The 22,140-nt window shown below is 34.4% G+C and overlaps 1 protein-coding gene across 1 annotated transcript; it reads left to right on the top strand.

Annotated features, from left to right (window-relative positions):
- The first annotated feature begins 7,963 nt into the window (after positions 1–7,963).
- On the top strand, positions 7,964–22,103 carry LOC100250817 (PX domain-containing protein EREX). The gene is made up of 10 exons (XM_002264276.4): positions 7,964–8,316; positions 9,804–9,914; positions 11,901–11,999; positions 12,244–12,330; positions 17,092–17,200; positions 17,362–18,131; positions 19,948–20,112; positions 20,207–20,449; positions 20,772–20,990; positions 21,586–22,103. The coding sequence occupies exons 1-10, from the start codon at positions 8,095–8,097 to the stop codon at positions 21,847–21,849; spliced, it is 2,289 nt and encodes a 762-aa protein (XP_002264312.1). The 5' UTR covers positions 7,964–8,094; the 3' UTR covers positions 21,850–22,103.
- The last annotated feature ends 37 nt before the right edge of the window (positions 22,104–22,140 follow it).

Genomic DNA, 22,140 nt, shown 5'->3' with positions numbered 1-22,140 from the left:
AGAGTTATTTTGTTTTAAATATTTTAAAATTGGATGATTTCATGTTTTCAACTAAAACCTTATATAAAATGTTTTTCAAACTTGTTTAAAAGGTTTTAAGTTAAAAAAGTTGGCTCAACTAGTTGAACCGGATGAGGAACCGATCGACCACCAACTCAACCGGTCAAGGGGTGCAAAAAACCTTCTCTCTCTTCTAGAATGGTTGTTCAACCGGATGAGGAACCGGTCGACCCACACCTCAACCGGTTGAGGTCTAGTTAAGGTCCAACCGTCACCTCCCAAACATTAAATGTTAACGGTTAGTCAACCGATCGACCCCCAGCTTGACCGGTCAAACCCCCAACGGCTAGTTTGGTTTTTTTCCTCTAGAAAAAGGCTCCAAATCTTCATTGTTGAAGAGCTCAACCTTCCCAATTCTTTCTTGAATATATTTGAGCCTTGCAAAAGTGTTTTTGAGTGCACCATTGTTCTAAAACTTGCATATCTTTAGTGCACCATTCAATCCTAGTTTTCTTGTATCATTTGAGTTTAAAGTTTTTGTACTAGGATTTTGTGAGATCGATTATTTGTATATCTTTGAGAGTAAGATTCTCAAGTGTGGGGTATTACTTGAGAGGTTGTTTAAGAGTGACGTATCTCTTAAGGATTTTAAAGGGTGATTGGAGCCAAAAGTCCAAAATGGTGGATTGGAACCATAATCCAATTGTATTGCTTGAAGGCTTGGTTTGAAAGCCTTGAATTAGTGGAACCTCAAGCTTGGGATTGAAGCTAGAGGAGAGTGGATGTAGGCCGGGTTATGCCGAACCACTATAAAATCTTGTGTTTGCATTATCTCTTCCCTATTCTTTTACTTTATATGCAATTGTCTTTATATTGTTTTATTATATATTTGCATCTATTTGTCTCTTACATTCACATAGTTTAAATTTGCAAAAAGAGACCATCACCCTTTTCACCCCTCCTTTAGGGTGATTACCATAGGTTGGATTAGACTAATTTTTCTAACAAAGATATATATAGACACACACTCACAAATCTTTCTAGTGTAGTGATTAATGAAGGTCAACACATATCTTCCACCACTATTTGATATAACCTAAGAAGAGGCTTAAAGATCTAAATAGATTTAATCCAAAATAACTTTAGTCTTATGATATCATTAAACATGAACGAAGGTTCAATACATCTTCATCACAATCATCATCACTAGCAAGGGCATCACCAGTAGGGGCATCACCAGTAGGAGCATCATTAGTAGGGTCACTAACATCAAGGACATCAACAACAAGGATAGCAAGAAGGCCATTAGCATCGAGAAGATTAAGAGAAACATGATTAGAAGGACCAAAGGCATGGATAAACCTTTGCAGTATCCTTTATTACCTATCACACATAAAGAAGTTGATTTAACCCACACATGAGCCTTATCAATCATGAGCAAATGTGTAGGCTGTTGACACAAATCATCATAAAACAATTTCAAATAATCTATGAATATACTCATAACAAAAGAATTCTCTAAATCATCAAACTCTCTAAAACTGGAGCTTAATTGCCATGAAAATAAAACATAATGGCTAATGGGTTATAATAGTTTTTGTTTTTGTTTTTGTTACCTCATATGTATAAAGCATCAAGAATGAATTTCAAAGTGTTCCAACTCCCGCCATAATTTGAAGAATTGATTGATGCATTCTTTTGAAATTGTACTTAGTTAATATCCCTACAATCAATAGATATGGTATATTAATATAGAGAAGAATTAGAAGATCTACCATCAAAACTGGCATCTATGAGTCAAATTCAAATGTTAATGTTGTTGGGATGAAACCCTTAAAAACAAGGCATGATATAATAAAGTTAGATTTGAACTTCCATTTTATTTATCCATTGTATGCATTGATATTGATTTAAGCATTTAGACCTATATCACTTACATTGTACATGACTTGAGAATAGTAAGAGTTACATAGAAGATACAAGTTATGGTTTCCTTACAAGATGATAAATAGCTCACACTTGATTCATGGATTTGGGCAATCCAATAAAGATTGTAAAACACTACCTCCTAATTAGAGAGATGACTTATCTTAATCGTCAGGATGAGTTTTTATGGTGCACTAGTGTGTATTATAAACCATTGGACATGACCTATAGTGAATCATGACATAAAATTATCGAGAAGTCATAACTTTACCAAATTGTTGTGCGGTATTGTTTCTCAACCTTGAGAGAATATTAAGCTTGTGCCAAAATTAGTAATGACTTTAACCCATGGGTAAGATCCTAAAGTGATAATACATGTTATATGAATTGAGTCACTATTGATGGAAATTAGTAGCAACAAGTACTCTCAATAGAAACACCATGATATCTCATGGACTTTGAGATAGTGTGTTCCCTTGGATGATCTTAAGGACATGTGATTAAGAAATCTTTGATTGTAGTAATTCCTTGAATGAAATTTGATGTGTTTTTCTAAGCTAGGATATGTTAGGTGATCACATAATAGAAGGATTTGTAACTCAAGGATGATAGAGGTAATCTAAATATATTAAAAACTTTCACTTTATTAGGTTACGAACGCCAGTTCATGAGGAGATTATATATAGTGGATAACACATCATAAACCCAAGTTCTTGTATCTCATTGTAATATACATAGGATACATGAGTGCAGTTGACTTTTTATAGTGAGATGTTGAGTCAACTTTAAAATTGGATTATAAGGGAGCGAATATTTTCTTATGGGTCATAGTGATTCCCACTCGATCTCATATCTCTTGATAACATGATCTATGAAAGTTATATGAGTTTTTAGTTTACTTGTGTGAATAAGGATGGTTTATTAAATACAAGGTTGCATAAGAGCTTGTAAATGGTCTCTCTAGATTGAGCTAATTGATTAATTAGAGTCTAATTGGGCTCATTAATCAATTAAGTTCCTTTTCGACTAATTGATCAATTAAGACCTTTATTAGGCTAGATTTAATGATCCAAACTCAAGGTAGGCTCAAGTCACTTAAGCTCATAGGAAGCCTATAAATACCTCTCCTTGGGGTTAGGGCTTTAGTTTAGTCTCATGTCCACTTAAAAAGAAAGAACCCTAGTCTCCACCCTCTCTGAGATCTCTACTATCTTAGTGTTTGTATTCAAGGAGTCATCAAACACAAGATCTTTAAGTCTTTAAGGTCATCTTCAACACTTAGAATTTAAGGTTTGGAAACATCTCAACATAAATGTTAGTATTTTAGCACTAAAGAATCAATTTTGAAAATTGTTATTACTTTTGTTGTGCATAGATTTAAGATTCCAACAACGGGTATTAGAGTATTTGTTATAAGCATCGTTAAATCTTTATTTAAGGTGTGCTAACCTCTTTTTTGTAGTCTTGGTATAATCCCATGACCAAGGATCACATGCATGATATATATTTTTTTTATTTTTTTATGTGTGATGAATGAATAGGACGAATATTTTCTTTCTTTGTTTTCTTCATAGATTTGATGTAAGCTCTCCTAAAGGAGCATTGGTGCTCTCGTTTTCTTATAAAATTTTAATTTTTTTCATAAATTGAGATGTAAACTTCATTATAGGAGCCTAGGGTTTAATTTTATGATGAAAATTTATTTATTTATTTATTTTTATCATTTATGGATGGTTACAACAAAAGAATTCCTCATTAATGTCAATAAATATTCAATCTTTGATTGGAGTATCATCTATGAAACATCAAGGAGACTAGCAGAAAAAAGAAAGATTTTTCTCTAAAAAAAAATTTTATTTAGATTTCTTTGGGATTGGATGATATTTGTAGAAACTCTCTTCCTAGAAAAGCACCTTCAATTTTATTTGTTAATCTAATATTATTTGAGAATATAGTAGATGATGAAGATGATGTTTCTTCAACAATGAAGATAGAAACTAGGGCAATCATTAAAAATCATACCTTGACCTTAATTTTACAAAATTGAAAAGTCCTAATTCTAATTTCACCTCCTTTGTTCCAAAACCTTAAGATAATTTATACAAGTTTGAATAGCTACTTCCATGAACCATATTCTTTGAATTAAAACAAGAGTAATTTTATTCCGCCTTCATCTTTGTCTTTGATTTAAGGTATGAATTGAGAATAGATAAGAAGTAAACAAAGATCGACTTGATTTATGGCTTCAACTAAAAATAGATGAGAAGTAAACAAAGATTCAATTGATTTTGGGTTTCAATTGAAAATAGATAAGAAATAAAGATGGATTGAATTGATTTAAGAATTTGGATGAAAATGGAGAAAACCATTAAGAAAGATCGGAGTATTATACTTAATTGGGTTTTACTCGGAAATAAATCTTTATTAAAACATTTTTGGGTTTTTTTATAAAAAATATTAAACAAATTGTTGTTAGTCAAAGGCATGATCATCTAAGATATATTAAAATTAACTGTCAAAACAAAAAAATTAAAAAAGAAAGGAACTCCAAGCTGTTTTACAAATTTGATTGTGATGGAGGACAAGGACAAGAAAAAAATAAAATATAAGATTATTTGAAAGTTTCATTAGCTTGCTTAACCTAGCATAGACAAGCAAGGGCTTAAAAAAGTCAACTTATAAATGAACTTAGTCATACATATCCTGTATTTAAGTATTTTTCCTACCTTCAACACATCTCTCCACTCAACTTGGTAACCTTCTCCAATACGTTCTTAGTTTTGTCTTTGAACAAGAAATTGATCAAAAGAAACCAAGATACAATAGGATGATAGCCTAGAGAAGGAATTAGATGCATGTATCATCGAGATTCTACTTAGAAAGTGAATTAATTTGCAAAAGAAAATCAATCATTTTATTTTCCTATTGTTTATTCTCCACATTTTAGTAATTTTTAATATTTTTTTATTATAATTTCCAGAAGACATGAAATTTTCATCCAACTCAAGTTGCTATTAAATTATGTGGAAAAATATAATAAAAATAAAGTAAAAATTTTAATAAGATATAGATAAAAATATGAAGAGAAAAAAAAAACTACAAAATTTTAAAGGAAATGAGTGCATGGTTTACTTTCTATGGATATATAACCGTTCTTAAACAAGGACAAATTTGGAGTTAATTAGCTATCAGTGTGTGTTACATTGATAAGAAATACAAGAAATTTGGGATTGATTTATGTTTAATTTAAAAATACGGAGACATTTTTTTTAAACAAAAAATAATAGTAACTTTTATATAAAATATAAAAGAACTCTTTAGGACTTATCAAATTTTATAAATAGTTTTTAAGAATATAAAATAAATTTGCATTTCTAATATAAGAGTTACCATAACTTTTTGTTTATGATTTTAAAAATAAAAATAGTTGTGATTTTTATATAAAAATATAAATAATATTTACTTACATTATTGTAGACCCCTTTTAACAGGCCACCCGGGAGGAGTAAAATTTTCGTTTTTTAGGGGTGGGGACAGCTACCAACGACACATGCATGGGACGCGTGGTGAAAGGCACCACCACCTCGCCATGGTGGTGGTTAAGAATGGAGATAGGGCTGATGGTTGGAATAGGAGAGCAGTTGAAAAAAAAAAAAAAAAAAGAAGAAAAAGGGGGGAAAAAGCGGAAATGGGAGAAGAGGCCTAGGCGGAGTCGCGGAGAGCAAGAAGAGAGCTTGTTAGTTCGATCCAGGTATGATTTCCGCACTATTTTGTACATTCTGAAGAGATCTATCCTGTTTCTTGATAGTTTTTGGGTTTTATTTGTTGGTTTGCTGTGGACATCAAGAGCCACAAGATGGTTTTGGGTTGAATGTGATTATCTGCCCATATATGCTCTGTTTTGGTCCTCTTTGCTGCTCTCGTTTTTTTTTCCTTTGTAAATGGCCCATGTGCATGGAGAAAATTTTAACTTGTCCAAGCAAAGACTTCATGTTCTCATGATGAATAACACGGTTACCACATGCCTACGCCTTCTTCACTGTTCATGTCAGCTATACCCATTTCCTCACTCAAGCTTGCAGGAATCAAGCATCCTCCACCACACCCATTTTCCTCTCATTCATTCTCCATCCCACTCCCTCACTTACATGGAGTCTCACGGGTGCATGCTATCCTTCACTCCTTCACATACCCATTAAAACCACTCACTCAAGCCTCCATATCCATACAACCCATACCCATCCTTCATGCTACTCATAACCATGTTCTATCATACCCATGTGTACACCCATTTAACCATACCACCAAACCCGTTTCTCTCTCTAAACCTTCACCTACCTGTGGGATCCTCCCTAAAAAATGTCACGTGACTCTCTTTCCCTTGCACGTGCAGACGGTCCCCATTGCGACGCGCGACATAACTCATTCCACCCGGGGAAGAATTCTGTCCGGCCGACGTTCCACCTTCTCCGGATATCTCACATCCGGAATTCTGTCCGGCCGATGTTCCACCTTCTCCGGATATTTCACATCCGGCGCCTGACGCCGGATGGGAGAGGAGGGCGATTCAACTTCCCCCGTCAGACATGTCCGGATCCTCTGATAGCGCTTACCCGGAAAGCATCTGCAATCGACAATTCAGATTCCTCAGACAGCTTGGCTCGTCAGACACTCGCGATTCGCCAGATCCATTTCCGCCCACAATCAAAAGGCAAACTTCGATAATACTGACGACCAAGTCTCCTAAACTATCACTCATCTTTAATGCAAAATAGATTTGGCTTTGGTGGGGGCTCCACACGCGTGATTTTATGATCGATTGATGGATTGATTGATTTGATTGCTATATGTGATTGATTTACACTATTCTATGATACACACGATTATTTTGTATTTAATTGCTAACATTTGTTTTCATTGAAGTAAACCAGTTCATCACTCAGGTACATTATTTGTCTCTCCTGTTCATTCAATTATTTTGTTTTGAGTGATATTCATTCAGTATTCATGCTCGATTAATTAATTGTCATGATTGCTTCATTTTATTAGTAGAGACCCGTCTTTAGGGACTTAAAGGGGTGCTACGGTCTTTACCGTACCTTCCTGATAAGTAACCTGACCCCCGAACCCGATCCGGTTTTTCGTAGACCAACCTTTTCCAAAACAAGGAGTCACACCTAGGGTTTTCTTTCTTATTTTGTTTACCCCTTTAAAAATAAAACAAAAATAAGTGGCGACTCCAAGTCATTCTTCTAATAAATAAAATCATTTTTCAAAATAAAAATCGAGCTCGCCATCGAGTGGGAAGCGCATGAGCCGAAATACGGGGTCCACAATTATGTCCTTGCAAATTAATTTTAAAATTTTAAAATTTTAAAATTTGAGATAGTAAATACTTCTTAATTCTTCAATTGTTTTAAACAAATTTTAAAAATCGTTATCTATCATAGGTAAAATCTCTTAGGGTTATTTCAAAATTGTTTAAAAAATTGGAATAAATAATTTTTAAACTCATACTATTTATACAAAAGTTACCATATTTTATATAATTTTTTTTATAATTATCTATTTTTAAAAATAAAAGAGGACTAAGCGTATATTTGGATACATATTTTGTCTTTTATTTTAAAAACAAAAAATAATAATAATGTCGATATAAAATACAAGAGCTCTTAGAAACTTACTTAGATAGCTAATGATTTCTAAAACCTAATTAAAAAAATTAAGGTATTAAAATTTTTTACTACCTTAAAAGTAATTTTTAAATACATAAGGTAAGTTTATAAGTTTTTTATAAAAGAATTTCTATTTTTTTTTTTAAATGAAGAAGAAGCAGCTTAAATTTGTCAATTTTCAAAGTTAATTTGAAAACATTTGTGAGGTAATCATTAATCATTAATAAGAATTAATTTTTATTTTTAATTATATATTTATTTATTTATATTACCAACAAGTGAAAAGGAAATTAAGGTCTGAGCCCAAGCAGAAAACAGAGCACCTTCTGATCACCGACGAATGGGCCACAAACAATAGGCCCATGGGCCCATGACCCAACGCAGGAACAAACAGAACCGAGGAAGAGGAAGGAGGAGAAGGCGAAGGCCTTGTGTCATCTTCTGCATCGTATGACGTGGAACACATTGACGGCAACCTCCCCAGACGGCGACGATGAATCTTTACGCACACGATCTCACCCTCCTCGACTTCAATATCAACTTTTCCGATCCGGTCTTCGATTCCCTCACTCGCTCCTCTCAGAGATCCTCTCCTGATTCGATCTCAGTTGATGGTAACTCTCCCGTGTCAAATCCCAGCCCTCCAAGGTACCGGCATGATGGCTCCTCGCCCCTCCCCCTCGGCATGGATTGGAGCCCTCCCCCTCGGAAGTGGGTATGCCACGATTTTGATTTTAATTTTGATTTTGATTTTTTTTCGTTTTTGGTTCCCGGGAAACGAGGGGAGGGGAAGGCAGGAGTTTTTGAATTGGTGAAGAGAGGAATTTGATAATTTTGAATCTCGTGTTCTATTGGGTTGTTGAGGAAACTGGGGGGAATGAGAGAAAATGGAGATTTGAATTGTGGCATCTGTTTGGATGACGAGAAAACGTGGGATAAGGGAGCGTGTTCCGAAGATTACTGACAAACGCTCACTACACTATAAGCTGGTGACTACCCATTGAAAAATTTTCTAGATAGTTTGAACTATGTGATCTGAAGCTCCAAATCTTAAAGAAGATTTTAGCTCGTTTGGTCAGCAAAAAGTAGCACTGACTGTTTTTTGAACATATTCTTATTTTTTAAAGACGTTGAAATATTGTCTTCACAATTTAAACAACAGAAATACTTAAAAAAAAAAAAAATTCAAAAATGAACATTGAACATTATTGTTGTTTTCATTTTCGAAGATGAAAATATTTCTGAAAACTACTCGGCTACCTGAGCTCACCCTGCGGTCAATCTAATCCTCTTTATGTGGATCGATGTCATAGTCCTTTACACTTGTCCTGAGACTTAACTACGGTTTACCATCTAAACACCAACGATGGGGCTTGACCATCCCACACAACACACCCATCTGGCCTTTATTCATTTGATGCTTGTGGCCTTGAGTTTTAAAAGGCGCAAGGTGCACTTAAGGCACAAAAATCTCTTAAAGCATAGGTGTAAGGCACAACACAAGAAGCTTGATTAGTCGAAATGAATGCAACCTATGGTGCATGTTAGTTTTTTAGAAATTTGAAGAAATAAAAGCTTTTTTAAAAAAAGAAAACAGACAAGGCATGCCTCTCTAACTCGGCACAAGCTTTGGCAGGTGAAGTGCTATGGCTAGGAAGTGCTTGTGCTTTGGATAGAGCGCACACCTTTAACAAGTATCTACACATCAATCCCAAGGTCAATTTTTCTATTGTCATTTTCTTGGGAAACAACATTGTTGCATACCTGAGAGCAAGAGGGGTCATTTTTTATGGAATTGAGAGAATCCACATCTTATTTTCTTGATACTTCCTCCATATAGGTAGCCAACACCTTGAAGTTGGACCTTATTGAAACTAACTACTGTTTGGATTTGTCACACAGTAACTTCACCCTGGATTTTGCTCACTGTTCATTACATTCTAGTTTATTTGTATGTGTGTGTGTGTGTATGCCTATAAGGACAAAAGTATGGATTTATGTGACATATGTATATATGCTAGTGTGTTCAGATCAGGCATGCGACTATATAGTTTCTGTGAAGTAAGTCAACAAACAGGATCACAAAGCTTAAAATTGATAATTTTTTTGTGCTTAAAGATTTGAGCTACTCAAATATGGTTTAGCAATTATGGTATTTTTTTTTTCCATTATTGACCTTAAGATGGATTTCTTTTTATGTAGGATGGACGAGACTCCATTTGGCCACATGATCCTTGCACAGGGTGGAGTTACTGTGTGACAATTCCTTCTTGGGTTGTTATTCCAAAATCAAGAGGTTCAGATCCTGTTGTGGTATATATTTTCATTTATTTCTCAGATTGAGTTCTGCTGTTTTCTGCTGGCACATGTGTCTAGCTAAGCTTTATGTATTTGTATAATTGATTGCATGTAAATTATTGTTAGCTATTCTTAGTAAATTGTTGTTCCCTTCTCTATTTTCAATTTTTATGAAGATCTCACTAGTGTTTGTTCCTATTTCTAATATGTGGATATTTCTTTTTCTTGTTCTTCTTCCTCTCTCTTTCTCTCTCACACACACATCAGGACACAAATACATACAGTTCTGATTATGCTATTGCTTCATCATTTTCTTATGTCACATATTGTGAGTCATCTAAGGGCAATATATGTTACTTGTTTATTGCTCTACTATGCACTGCACCTTTTGCTGTATGTTTCCCTTTATAAAGATACTTCTCTTCTCCCAAAGTCGTTTAGATGCTTGTGCAATTATGTTGCTCTTTTTTAATTGGGAGCAATGGAGCAAGTGGCATTGTGTCTTTCTCATGTTATGCAATGGAGCAATGGACCAGTGTCATATATCAAAGGCTATTACGCAATTTGTTAAATTTAACATCATAAACACTAAGAGCCTGTTTGGGAACTATTTTCTAGACACAAAAACACGTTTGACAATTTTTGACAGAAACAGTTTTTTGAAAGCTTGTTCTGAAAACATGGCATTTTCTGATAACATATTTTAATTGTTTCCTTTTGTTTTTTAGGGATTATTTTTAAAAACTAATTATATAAACATAAAGAATGATTGAAAATAAAACATTACAGAAAAAAAGTTTTTTTTAAGCTACATTCAGAAACACAGAAAACACATTGATAACATTCCAAGCCTTCAAATAGACTTTTATTCTTAAAAACATCAAAAAACTGTTTATGAAAATTGTTAAAAAACTAAGTTTCTAGAAGTTTACTATGGTCTGTTTAACCCTTGCTTATGTCTCATGTTAAACAGATAGCACTAGTTCCTGGGTTCAGTTCTCATTTGTATTTCAATTTTATCATGAGTTATCTTAGTTGTATGTAATGTATGACCTACAAACCAACACCGTCCATGTCCTCTTTGGTAATTTTATGATCCTTTCTGAGTTGAGACTTTCCTGTTTTCTTTTGAAACTTGTTGTAGTAGTTGCATTGAGATATCCCAACTTGATTTCTTTTTTGGATAGGCAAATAAGAATATATTAATATGCCTAATAAAAGAAAAAGGGGCACACATCAAGCACATAGGAGGTATACAAAGGATGCCTAAAGACAAGATATCCCAACATGAATATTCCCCTCATTAACTTTTTTGATTGGTTGGGCTCTAGGTGAGGGTAGGTGAGGTTTTTGTTTTCCTCCTGTTTTGCTCTTTTTTCCCTTTTGGCACCTATTGTATACTTCCTGTATGCCTTTGGTTGCTTTCCAGGTTTCCTTTTTCTAATCAATATACTCTCTACTACGTTTATCCATCAAAAAAAAATAAAAATATTCCCCTCATTAAGCTGTGTATTAAAGTTCCATTATAGGTTTTTTCAATTCTTTGTAATGAACAGTGAGTTGTTGAATTTTGGAACATGTCCAATATTTCTAGGGAAGCAAAATTATGTTTTGGATCCTTAAAATTTGAGAAGAATTTCATCGATGATGTCATATATTTGGTCAAAGGATAAAAGAGAAATCTTTAATTACAGGGAATTAGAGATGTGGGATGCAGTGTTAACTAGTTTTAACAATTATGTTTTTGAGATTAATGAGCATTATTTATTTATTATTTTTTAAATTTTGTTTTATCAACACAACCATACTTGTGATTTTGTATATTTTTATTTGCTTCATTCATTTTTCATTCACTATCAGTGTATTTGAAGAGCACTCTTATGGGGTTCACTTTGCTTTTGTTTTTTTTTTTATTTTAATATTGAAATTCTGAATTATTTGTATTCTGGTAAGCATTTTCATTGCTTCAGTTACACTCTCTCTTAACTTTGGAAGGGACAGTTTTACAGGGTTCAAGTTGGCATACAGTCTCCAGAAGCGATCACTACTACACGAACAATATTAAGAAGATTTAATGATTTCTTGAAGTTACTTTCTGAAGTAAGTGTTTTAATTTTTTCTTCATTTTTTAGGAAGAGAATTTTCTGGCTGCTATGATTTATAAATTATTCTCATTATTTATTAGGAAAAAAAATCTGTAATTAACTTTCATGGAAGAATTTTATTTTTCTATAAGTTATTGACATTGTCAGAAAATTTCTTTTTTCTTTTTTAAACAATTTATTTGATAATAGTGGCTTCAGATCAGCCTCATTTTTTATTTTATTTTTTCTGTTCTTTCTAGCTTGAAAAAGCATTTCCCAAGAAAAATCTGCCTCCAGCTCCTCCGAAAAGGCTTCTGAGAATGAAAAGCAGGATGTTGTTAGAAGAGGTAGGTAGAATTTTATTTTCTTGTTTTCTTTGGTATCCTATGCATAAATCAAAATCATTAAAATACCTCTCCTTGAATTTCTGAGTCTTTACTGCCCACAGTCAATTAATGTAGAACTAACTTTCAAAGCAAACCAACCTCATAGAATTTGTTCTAGTAGCAATTAGCCATATGGAGGATAATCTCTTTGGACACATTAGTGAACCTCTCTCTTTTTGATAAGTTGTTTGTGTGCCTTTAGGCATTAAAAATGTTCTTAGGATCTCTCTCTTTACCCCTCCACTCCTCATCTGCACCCCCTGCATATGTGTACATGCCTGTGTTCTATCTTATGTCCCCCTATTTGCTAGTGGTTTTGTTACCTTTGTAGCATAATATGGCTCAGTCAAAGATTAGCCAAGTCTAAAGATAATCCATTTGCTTGATTTGTTGGCAATTAAACAAAATGTTGGACTAAAAGAATTCTATCTTGAAAATGGCTTAAACTCCTGAAATAGTCTCATGAATTTCCCCTGTCAACGGAACAAGGAAACATTTTGATAGTCTCAGTGCTTCTTGTCCTAGATCCCCTTCAATCTTGCAGTCTAGAGAAACTATTTTTTCCAAATGAGGAAGAATCTTAAGCATTTGTATCCTCTGTCTTCTATGGGTAAAAATGCTTCATACTTGTTCCTTTGATCTTCATGCTCGTTCCTTCATTCTTATTCTTACTCCTAGTGTAAGCTAATCCTTCATTTAGCTAATTTAACTCACCAATCACTACCGTGTTAATATAATTTATCTTTTCCTATCCAAAAAAAAAAGAAAAGAAAAGAAAAAGAAAGTAATTACTGACTTATATTCCTTGTTATGTTGTAAAGCTAAGACTCCGAGCTTGAGATATTGAGTCAAATGTTGGTTATTATTGGGACGAAATTTTCTCATAGAAGTTAAGTTTTTGAGTATTTTTGGAAATAGGGAAGCAAAGAAATGAGTAATACAAGAATTTGGATATTTTCTCTAGCTAAAATTGGTCATTCTTAAAAGGAGGGTGAAGGGGAGGGGGAGAAGGGAGATGCGGGAGGAGCTAGCCTTGGTCAGGGGGCTTTGGAATGAGCCCAGGTGTCTAGGTGGAGATTTTAATGTGGTGTGTTTCCTAGTTTAAAAAGGGAATTGCAGGCAAATGTTGCTCACTATAAGGGAGTTTTTTTGGCTTATTAAAGAGTTTGAGTTGAAGGACCCTCCTCTGGGTGGCGGTAGCTTCACTTGCTGTGGTGGCCTGGTGGGAAGGAAGATTCCTTCAAAGCTTGGTTGGACCACTTTCTTTTCTCTTGAGATTAGGATGAGCATCTTTTAAGGTGTTTTCTAGCTATTGCTAATTTGCTACCAAGGCTAATGTCTAAACACACTCTTATTTTTCTAGACTGTAGGGTAGAGAGGAAAGGTATGACTCCATTTTGATTTGAAAATATGTGGTTAAAAGTGGAAGGTATTGGGGATCAGATCAAAGATTGGTGGTAGAAATATGGGCTTAGGAGAGAAGTTGTAAGCATTCTAAACTGATCTAAAGAAATGGAATAAAGAAGTGTTGGACAATGTAACAATCGAGAAGGAAGCTGCCTAGGACATGATACATTACTGGGACAGTATATAAAGGTTAAGACCTCTCTCAGAGGAGGAGCTGAGAAGTAAAAAATTAGCCAATGATGATTATAGCCATTTAGCCATCTCAGAAGAAACCTAATGGAGGCAAAAATCAAGGGCTCTTTACTTAAAGGAAGGCTCATTGCATGGCTAATGAGAGGTGGAATGGCAATTTCATCAACAACCTTAAAATCAATGGGGTTTGGATGAAAGAAGAGGAGGAGCTCAAGAATGGCATTCTATCTTACTTTAAATTTGTCTTTAAAAATCCCTAAGTGAGGAGACTTGACATGATAGGGGAGCTCTTTAAATGCATTAAAACATCAGACAGAGAAAGTTTAGAGGGGGTCCTTTCTTAGAGGAGAATGCGTTGTCAGCTCTTTTGGAAGTTTTGTTGGCCTATAGTAGGAAAGGAAGGGATGTGATGCAACTATTCGAGGAATTTCACTTGCAGAATTTTGTTGAATGTAGCTTTAATGCTATATTTTTCATTTTCATTCCTAAGAAGGGAGGGGCAAAAGACATTAAGGATTTTAGGTACGTTAGTGTCGTGGACAATCTTTATAAACTTCTAGTGAAAGTTTTGGCCCATAGGCTAAAAAGGTGGCGTCAAATGACTAGAATGCCTTTAAATGAGGCTGTTGATTCAAGGATTAGAAGCTCCAGGATAGGTTTAGTTTCGAATTGGATATAGAAAAAGCATATGACCATGTGAATTGGAAGTTTCTCTTTCCAGAGGGGAGAGGGGGAGGAGGAAGGCATGTCTTTCACCTATTTTTTGTAGATGATACCCTTCTCTTCTGTAAGGTTAACACAAATTAGCTAAGATTATGGAAATGGATCATAATTTGCTTTGAGGTTGTGTTAGGTCTAATAAACATGCATAAAAGTGAAATTATTCTAATTTTTTTTTTTTGGGGGGGGGGGGGGGTGGGGGCGGTTTGGGAGAGTGGGAATGGCTTCTTTATTTGGGTGAAGGTAGGAAGATCTTTTGCTTCTTATCTTGGTCTACTTTACTTGAGCATCTCATAGGTCTTATGCTATGTGGGATGTAGTAGAGAAGAGGTTCAAAAGGATATTACTCCTTATGTGCTGAGACTAAAAATAGTCTCAGCACCATTTTTGCCTCTAGGAACACCATTTTTTTTTGCATGTGAAGGAGTTTGGAGAAAGATTTGAACAATAGATATTTGATGAAGAGAGGGTGGACAATGGTCAGCAGATGAAGGCTTTGTGAAAATAGTGAAGAATCAACTGTTCATGTCTTGATATATTGTGATGGGACGAGAGTGCATGCTTCTTTGTCTTTGGCCTGAAATGGGTGTTTCTAGCTTCAGTGGAAAAATCTCCTTGAGTGGAAATTTAAGGGATTAGATAAGAAGAGAAGAATTGTTTGACATATGACCTCCTTTTGTTTGTTTTGGTGTATGTGGAAAGAATGTAAATGAAGGATTTTCAATGAAGAACTCTTATATCGAAGGTTGAAAGAGTATATATGAAATCCCTATTGGAGTAGTCTCACTCTTTGCTAGGATTGGAGAGTTTCTCAGTGATGGATTTCTTAGATAGCCTTGTCTGTCGATGGTCTTGGTTCTGTTGAAGGCTGTTTTTTGTACGTCTCTTTTGGTGTTTCTGCTGTGGTGCTTCGTGTATATTACTTGTATATATAGGGTGAGCCTCCTTTCTTTGGCGCTCTTTAATGGATGCTCTGGTTATTTATCAAAAAAATAAAAATAAAATAAAGAAAATAATTGGTCATTCTTAAATGTGGAGCTCAAAATTGTAACAAAACTATTGTTGGGCTTTTTTGGTGCTCTCTGTGAGAATTGTATGACCTGTAGTTTGTATTAGAATGAAGTGAACCAAGAATCATAGATGAATCTGGCTGTAAGAAAGAAAATGTATTAAAATCAAACTGCTTATCCAATATTGGCGCTTCTCTAACAAGAAAAATGTGAGGATAACAAGAAAGAGAGAGAACTGTTATTACTTTTTTTTAACTTTTTATTTTATATTAGGTGTTTCAAAAATATACAATCCAAAATTTAATTCAACATATGATGAAAAGCATGGTCGAATGCTGTATTTCACATCACCTGCTTATTTTATTTTTGTGAATTTTAAAATATGTATTTTGAAATTAATTTTCTAGTACAACGAACGTCAATGTCATTTTGCATGGTGATGGGGAAAAATTACATTGAAATCATAGCTTAACTCCATCCAAACTTTTTAGTTTGTAACTATTTACCATTTGTTTTGTAATCCATGATGGGCCCAACTATGCTCTTTAGAAACTAAATATAAGATTGATAATAGAAATAGTTTCCACCTGAGATTTCTAACATATCCAACCTCTAGGATGAGAACGAGTGATTATTGGGATATGAATTCTTGTTATTTAGACCCAAAGTGTTTCTATTTCTTTCTTACATTCTATTAACCAAACAAGGCCTAAAAAACAAATGAAGTAGAAGTATTATCACCTCCAATACTCAAGTAAAACTGTGTTGTGGAAAGGGTTTGTTCTGTGATATGCTTGTCTGAGTAACTTCATTTCTTGGTGATTGGGGGATGGTATTTACAAGCTGATATAGTGCCAATTCCAAATGATATATCTTCCTATGGGGAAAAGAGGATGGTTTTCAAATTAGTTAATGGACATAGAATTCCACAGGTTATTTTGCTCTGTGTCAGATGCTGATCATGTATGAATACTGAAGTATCTTTATTGCAAATTTTGTGCCTTTTTTAACTAGTATTATTGCAGATAAGTAGAATACTGTAGTTAACTACAAGTATTATTGCATACAATAACCACAAACGTTGCAAGTAAAAGTTTGTTATTATTGATAAGAAGAATCACCCAGGGACTAGCAGATAAGATGGGTGATGCTAGTTCTAAGTTCTATTCTTAAAAATAAGCATTTTTTTTTTGGCAGATGCAAATTTGTTACAGTTTTAACTTTATTTTTTCTTTGGGTCAATGGCTTATTTATCTATTATTTTAATTTTTTGGTTTGTTCTTGTTGACATTAGTTGTATTCATCTGTCCTCAAGAATCTAGAACTTGAACTAGTTGTTGTATCCAATAAATTAATGGTAATGATATCCTTAAAATGGTTAGCTTTCTTGCAGAGAAGGTGTGCTTTGGAGGATTGGATGGAGAAGCTCCTATCTGATATTGATTTATCAAGAAGTGTTCTAGTGGCAACCTTTCTAGAGCTAGAAGCTTCTGTGAGGTCTGGTAGGTGTCTCGATAATGCATCTTATTATATATATATATATATATACATGAAGATGATGTTTGAAGCAACTTGTGCTGATATTCAAAAGTGCAGTTTGGATAATCCATGGGCATCACTCGTATGCTAATATTATTATTTTTTAATATTGCTGTATTTTCAGCATTCTATGATTCAAATCAGCAAATTTCAGATGCAAATGCTTCTGGTAGTGGCATGTTTCCATCATTACAACTCCAACCAAACTCTGATTATGGTAGTGATACAGCTTATGAGAGATCTGAGCTTGGAACACTGAGGCATGGAATGGATAACTTCTCTGATCTTGGCATGGAAAATTTTACATCTGACCATGACATAACTGGTACAATAGAAACTGCTGGAAAATATGGGATGTCTGATAATGGTAGTGGTACGCTAGTGGGAGACTTCATTCTAAAGAGCTTAGAAAGGTTTTCTAAACATAGGATGCTTTTGAATAGAGATAATAGCGTTGCAGAAAAGGATAAAGTTAGTGAAGGAACTTTAAGAGCTGCAAATAATCATGAGGGTGGAATGCAGCTTTTATCTGATGTGGAGGATTGCAAGCCGGTTGGCCATGTTCGGAGATTGTCAACAGAGAGTGTTGGAAGTGATGTAAGTTCTGTTAGACATAGCGAAATTTCAAATTTAGGGGTGGCCAATTCATTTGGTGATGGCTCCACTGACATTCTTGAAGGTGCTGAAGCTCCAAGAACCATGGATACTCCTGTTAAGCCAGATTTACAGGTCTCTAGTGACTTAGTAGTGGCCCTTCCATCGGAAGAGCAACATAAAATGAATAGGGTTCTTACCACCATGCGACGGCGGCTAGCTGCAGCTAGAACAGACATGGAGGATCTTATAGCAAGATTGAATCAAGAAGCTGCTGTGAGACAGTACCTTACAACCAAGGTACTACAATATTCAATTCTGTGTTTATTCGGAATTTTATTTTCTGTTTGATTGGATTACAAATAGTAAAACAGACCCTGTGCATCTCTCATCCACTTAATTTTTCTGTAATATGTATATAGTTCAGATTGGGTTTTTTAATAGTTTTCAAGGGATTCTTTTTGTGAAATCGATTGCATGTTTCTTTAAAATTCATTGCTTATATCAAAGTATTTCTATGGTCTTCTGAGCACTATTTGATAAAATAGTGGCAAAAGTACAGAAGATGGATTTTTCTGCATATTTTGTTGGTCCATATTAATAATGTGTAAGGGTTGAGTTGTTTTCCAGTTCAATGACCTTTTTTTGTTAGAAATTATTATTACCCAAATAAAATTTTTTGTTTGTTTTGTACTTTATCAAAACTTTGAGCCTTTTGTAGCACAAAATTGATGGCCTATATTGCTGGATCTTCTATGAGCTCGCATATATTTTTTCCTAGAAATATTTATTGAAGTCGTTGAACCATACAAAGCATAAAATGGTATGGCAGATCCAGAAGGAGGCTTCTTTTTTTCATTTAGATCTCATTATTCCTCTTTGTCCACTAGAAGCACCGAGACCTTCTCCTCTAGCATTGTTTGTAATTCTTGAACTCCGGTGAGTGTTGGATTCTTCGCCTGGAAGCCACTTAGGGTAGGATATCGACTTTGGACCTGCTTAAAAATATGATTCCAAATAGATGCTACATGAGAAAAAAAGAAGAAAGAAATGGTAGATCATATCCTCCACTGCTTAAAAGCAGTAATCTTGTTGCAGTTGATTTTTGCCCTATTTGGAATAGTGTGGATATTACACTCCTCAATAAGGAAGGTCCTTCTGAGTTGGCATGAAACCTTTGTACGGAGCAAGAGGAAGAAAGCTTGGAGAATTGCTCCCTTATGCCTTTTTTTGGACCATATGGAAAGAGAGAAATGGCAAGCATTGGAGAATTTCAGAAAAGCAGATGAAGCACTCAAGCAATCCTTAGTGTATATAATTTATGGGAATGAGCTAGTGTACATAGGAGTTGATTCCTTGTCCATGTTGGACTTTATTGAATGGATGAGCTTTATTTAGTGGTTGGGGTTTGTTTTTTGTGTACCCCACCACTTGGTTATGTGGTGCCTTTGTATATACCGTGTATATTTTAGTGTGCCCTTTTGTAAGGTGCTTAATACAATGAATATTTACGTATCAAAATAATACTATTAAAGTCGGGAGTTGTGTCTGAAAAAAGTTTAGGAGTGAGTGAGTAGGCATGCCAAGAAAATAGAAATAGTATGCTGTCATTCCATAATTTTTGGGGTGATTCAGAAATATATAATTAATCTGAGAATTACTTGCAATATTCAGGAAACTTGGGAGCAACATATATCCAGGTTTGCTAGTTTGATAAGACATTTTTTCTAGAAAATTCTTGCATATTTCAAGAACTTTATAAATGTGGAACAAACATACATCTTGTTCTAAGAAAGTTTGTAGTGCCTTAGTTTGGCAAGCTTCTTTCATGATTGTCAAGGGCCATCCAAAAAATTTATCCAGTGAATGACATCTAAGCCCTTCAACAGCATTAATTTCTTTCAGATTGACAAATGTAAGTTGGTTGTATTGGAAATTTAGTTGGAGATTAAGGTTTTCTGTCAACAAGAAGTATTGTAACCATATGGATCTTGATGTTTACAAAAGAGAAAGCTACTTTAAATTAAAGCGGTCTTGATATACTTGCATGACATTTGAATGTTATACATCATAACTATTTTATGGATATAATTTCTATGAATATTTTCTCTTGTAGGTCAAGGATTTGGAAGTGGAACTTGAAACTACTAAACAGAATAGTAAAGAAAGCTTGCAGCAAGCTGTATTAATCGAAAGGGAAAGATTTACACAAACACAGTGGAATATCGAGGACCTTCGAAGTAAATGTTTGGAGTTGGAGCTGAAGTTGAAGTCTGAACAGGTACTTTTTAATTAGACATACAACCGTTTTGTCATATCTCCTTTTCAAAGAATTACTTGGGGGCTTCAGCAAATTATATGTGGAAACATTTCAGGATGAAAAGTTGCTTATAGCGTCAACAAAAGCATCCATCATTCAGGAGAATGAAATGTTGCTGCAGGAGTTGGATGTTGCTAGAGAACAGTTTGAAAACCTGCAGAAACATCAAGAAGAGTCAGAGGCAAAATCAAAAGCAGATATAAAACTCCTTGTTAAAGAAGTAAAATCTCTCCGTGGTTCTCAGTCAGAATTGAAGCAAGAGCTGAGCCAATTGATGAAGGAAAAAATTGAAGTAGAGGTAATTCATTACTTCCTTGTATTCATTTTTCCTCTGTTACCGTCTTGTTTGGACAATTATTGGATCAATTATCACCATTGAAGATTGAATGATTGTTAATGTTTGAGCATCCTTCTCTGATTCATTTGATTAGTGAATTGGGATAGCTTATGTCAATTCATAATTTTGTTTCCTGGTTTTCTTCTTCTAGACCCCATGGTGGTTAAATTATTTATCTTTATTCAATCATATATCAGGAAAGGAAATCTTTTCACGTCTCTTTGATATGCTGATTCATCACTAATAAAATGTTTTATGTTGTCATTGTATCTGTATTTTTCAGAGAGCTCTTCAAAAGGAAAAGCAGAGAAGGGAATTTGTAAATTCTGCTAACACAAAGTTGCTGCATGAATGTGAAATTCTCCGCAATCGGCTTCAAGAATGCAGTGTGAATTTCCTTGTTGAGGAAGAAGATAAATTAATTATGGATACTTCATCACCATCTGATGCTATAGATCTGCTGACAACATCGGACAATCGAATTGGTCTTCTACTTGCAGAGGTATCTTTCACACTGTAAATTCTCTTGTTGATTATTGTATTCTTTGGAACTCTCATTTTTGAAGTGCTTGGTGTTTAAAATAATTCATTTGAAATGAGAAACTTAGGGTTTATTTAGGAACATTTTTAAAGCAGTTTTCAAAATACTTTATTTTCAATCATTTTTCGTATCTGTACAATTATTAACATGTAGAAAACAAGGAAAAACAATTAAAATATCTTATCAAAAAACACTGCTTTCATAACAAATGATGGGAAAACTGTTTTTTGTCAAAAAAATCATCAAATGTCTTTGATTCTAGAAAGCAGTTCTCTGTTTTTAAGAACAATTTTTTTTTTTTTTTTTAAACCAATACCCAAACAGGCTCTTGCGCTTTTGCTTTCGTTTCCATTGTTCTCCGATATCTGACTATCATGACCATACTGAGTGAACACATTTAATTAATTCATACTCTTTTTCATTGATTAGGTCTTACTTCTTACAGTTCTGATCTGTCTGTGTCCCACCCCAAATTATTTAGATGTATGACTTCACTAAAGAAAGCTTCATCCTGTCCTGACTTTGTGTACATGTGCTGCATGATAAAATTGAACAGGCACAGCTCCTTGCGCAAGACGTGGAAAATGCTCTTGTAGCAGAGGGTAGAAGCCAGAATAGCAATAATGCTGACACAAGAACTAAGGACGACGAGTTGAGGAAAATGCTAACAGATATTTTCATCGACAATGCCACATTGAGGATGCAGGTTAACTCTGTCATCAGATGTGCCCTCAATAATCCTGACAAATCCGAGCAAGATGAGGAGGAAGAGGAAGCCCCATTGAGAAAAACTGTACTAAGCAAGTTCTTGGAAAGATGACATGCAAGTGATACTGTAAATTAATGTGTTTTTTTTTTTTGATAATATGGCGAGGACTTGCCTACCGTCCAAGCAAATGCCAAAGTAATCGCCAAAGAAGCCGACTGATACTGTGTGTGTGTCTGTAACTAGTAAGTATAATATAGGATGCCAGTTTTGTTACCCCAACAAGGATGCTTCTTGAACTCTTTTATGTAAATTATGCACTCCAATTTGAAAAGGAAATCCACTCAATACAGGAAAATTTATGGGAATTCAGCACTGTCCAATAATTATGTTTGCAGGAAAGTA

The sequence above is a fragment of the Vitis vinifera genome, chromosome 9 (genome assembly GCF_030704535.1).
Source record: "Vitis vinifera cultivar Pinot Noir 40024 chromosome 9, ASM3070453v1".
Taxonomy (NCBI): domain Eukaryota; kingdom Viridiplantae; phylum Streptophyta; class Magnoliopsida; order Vitales; family Vitaceae; genus Vitis; species Vitis vinifera.
Note: the sequence above shows the minus strand (reverse complement) of the source record. Positions and strands in the feature narration are given on the sequence as shown.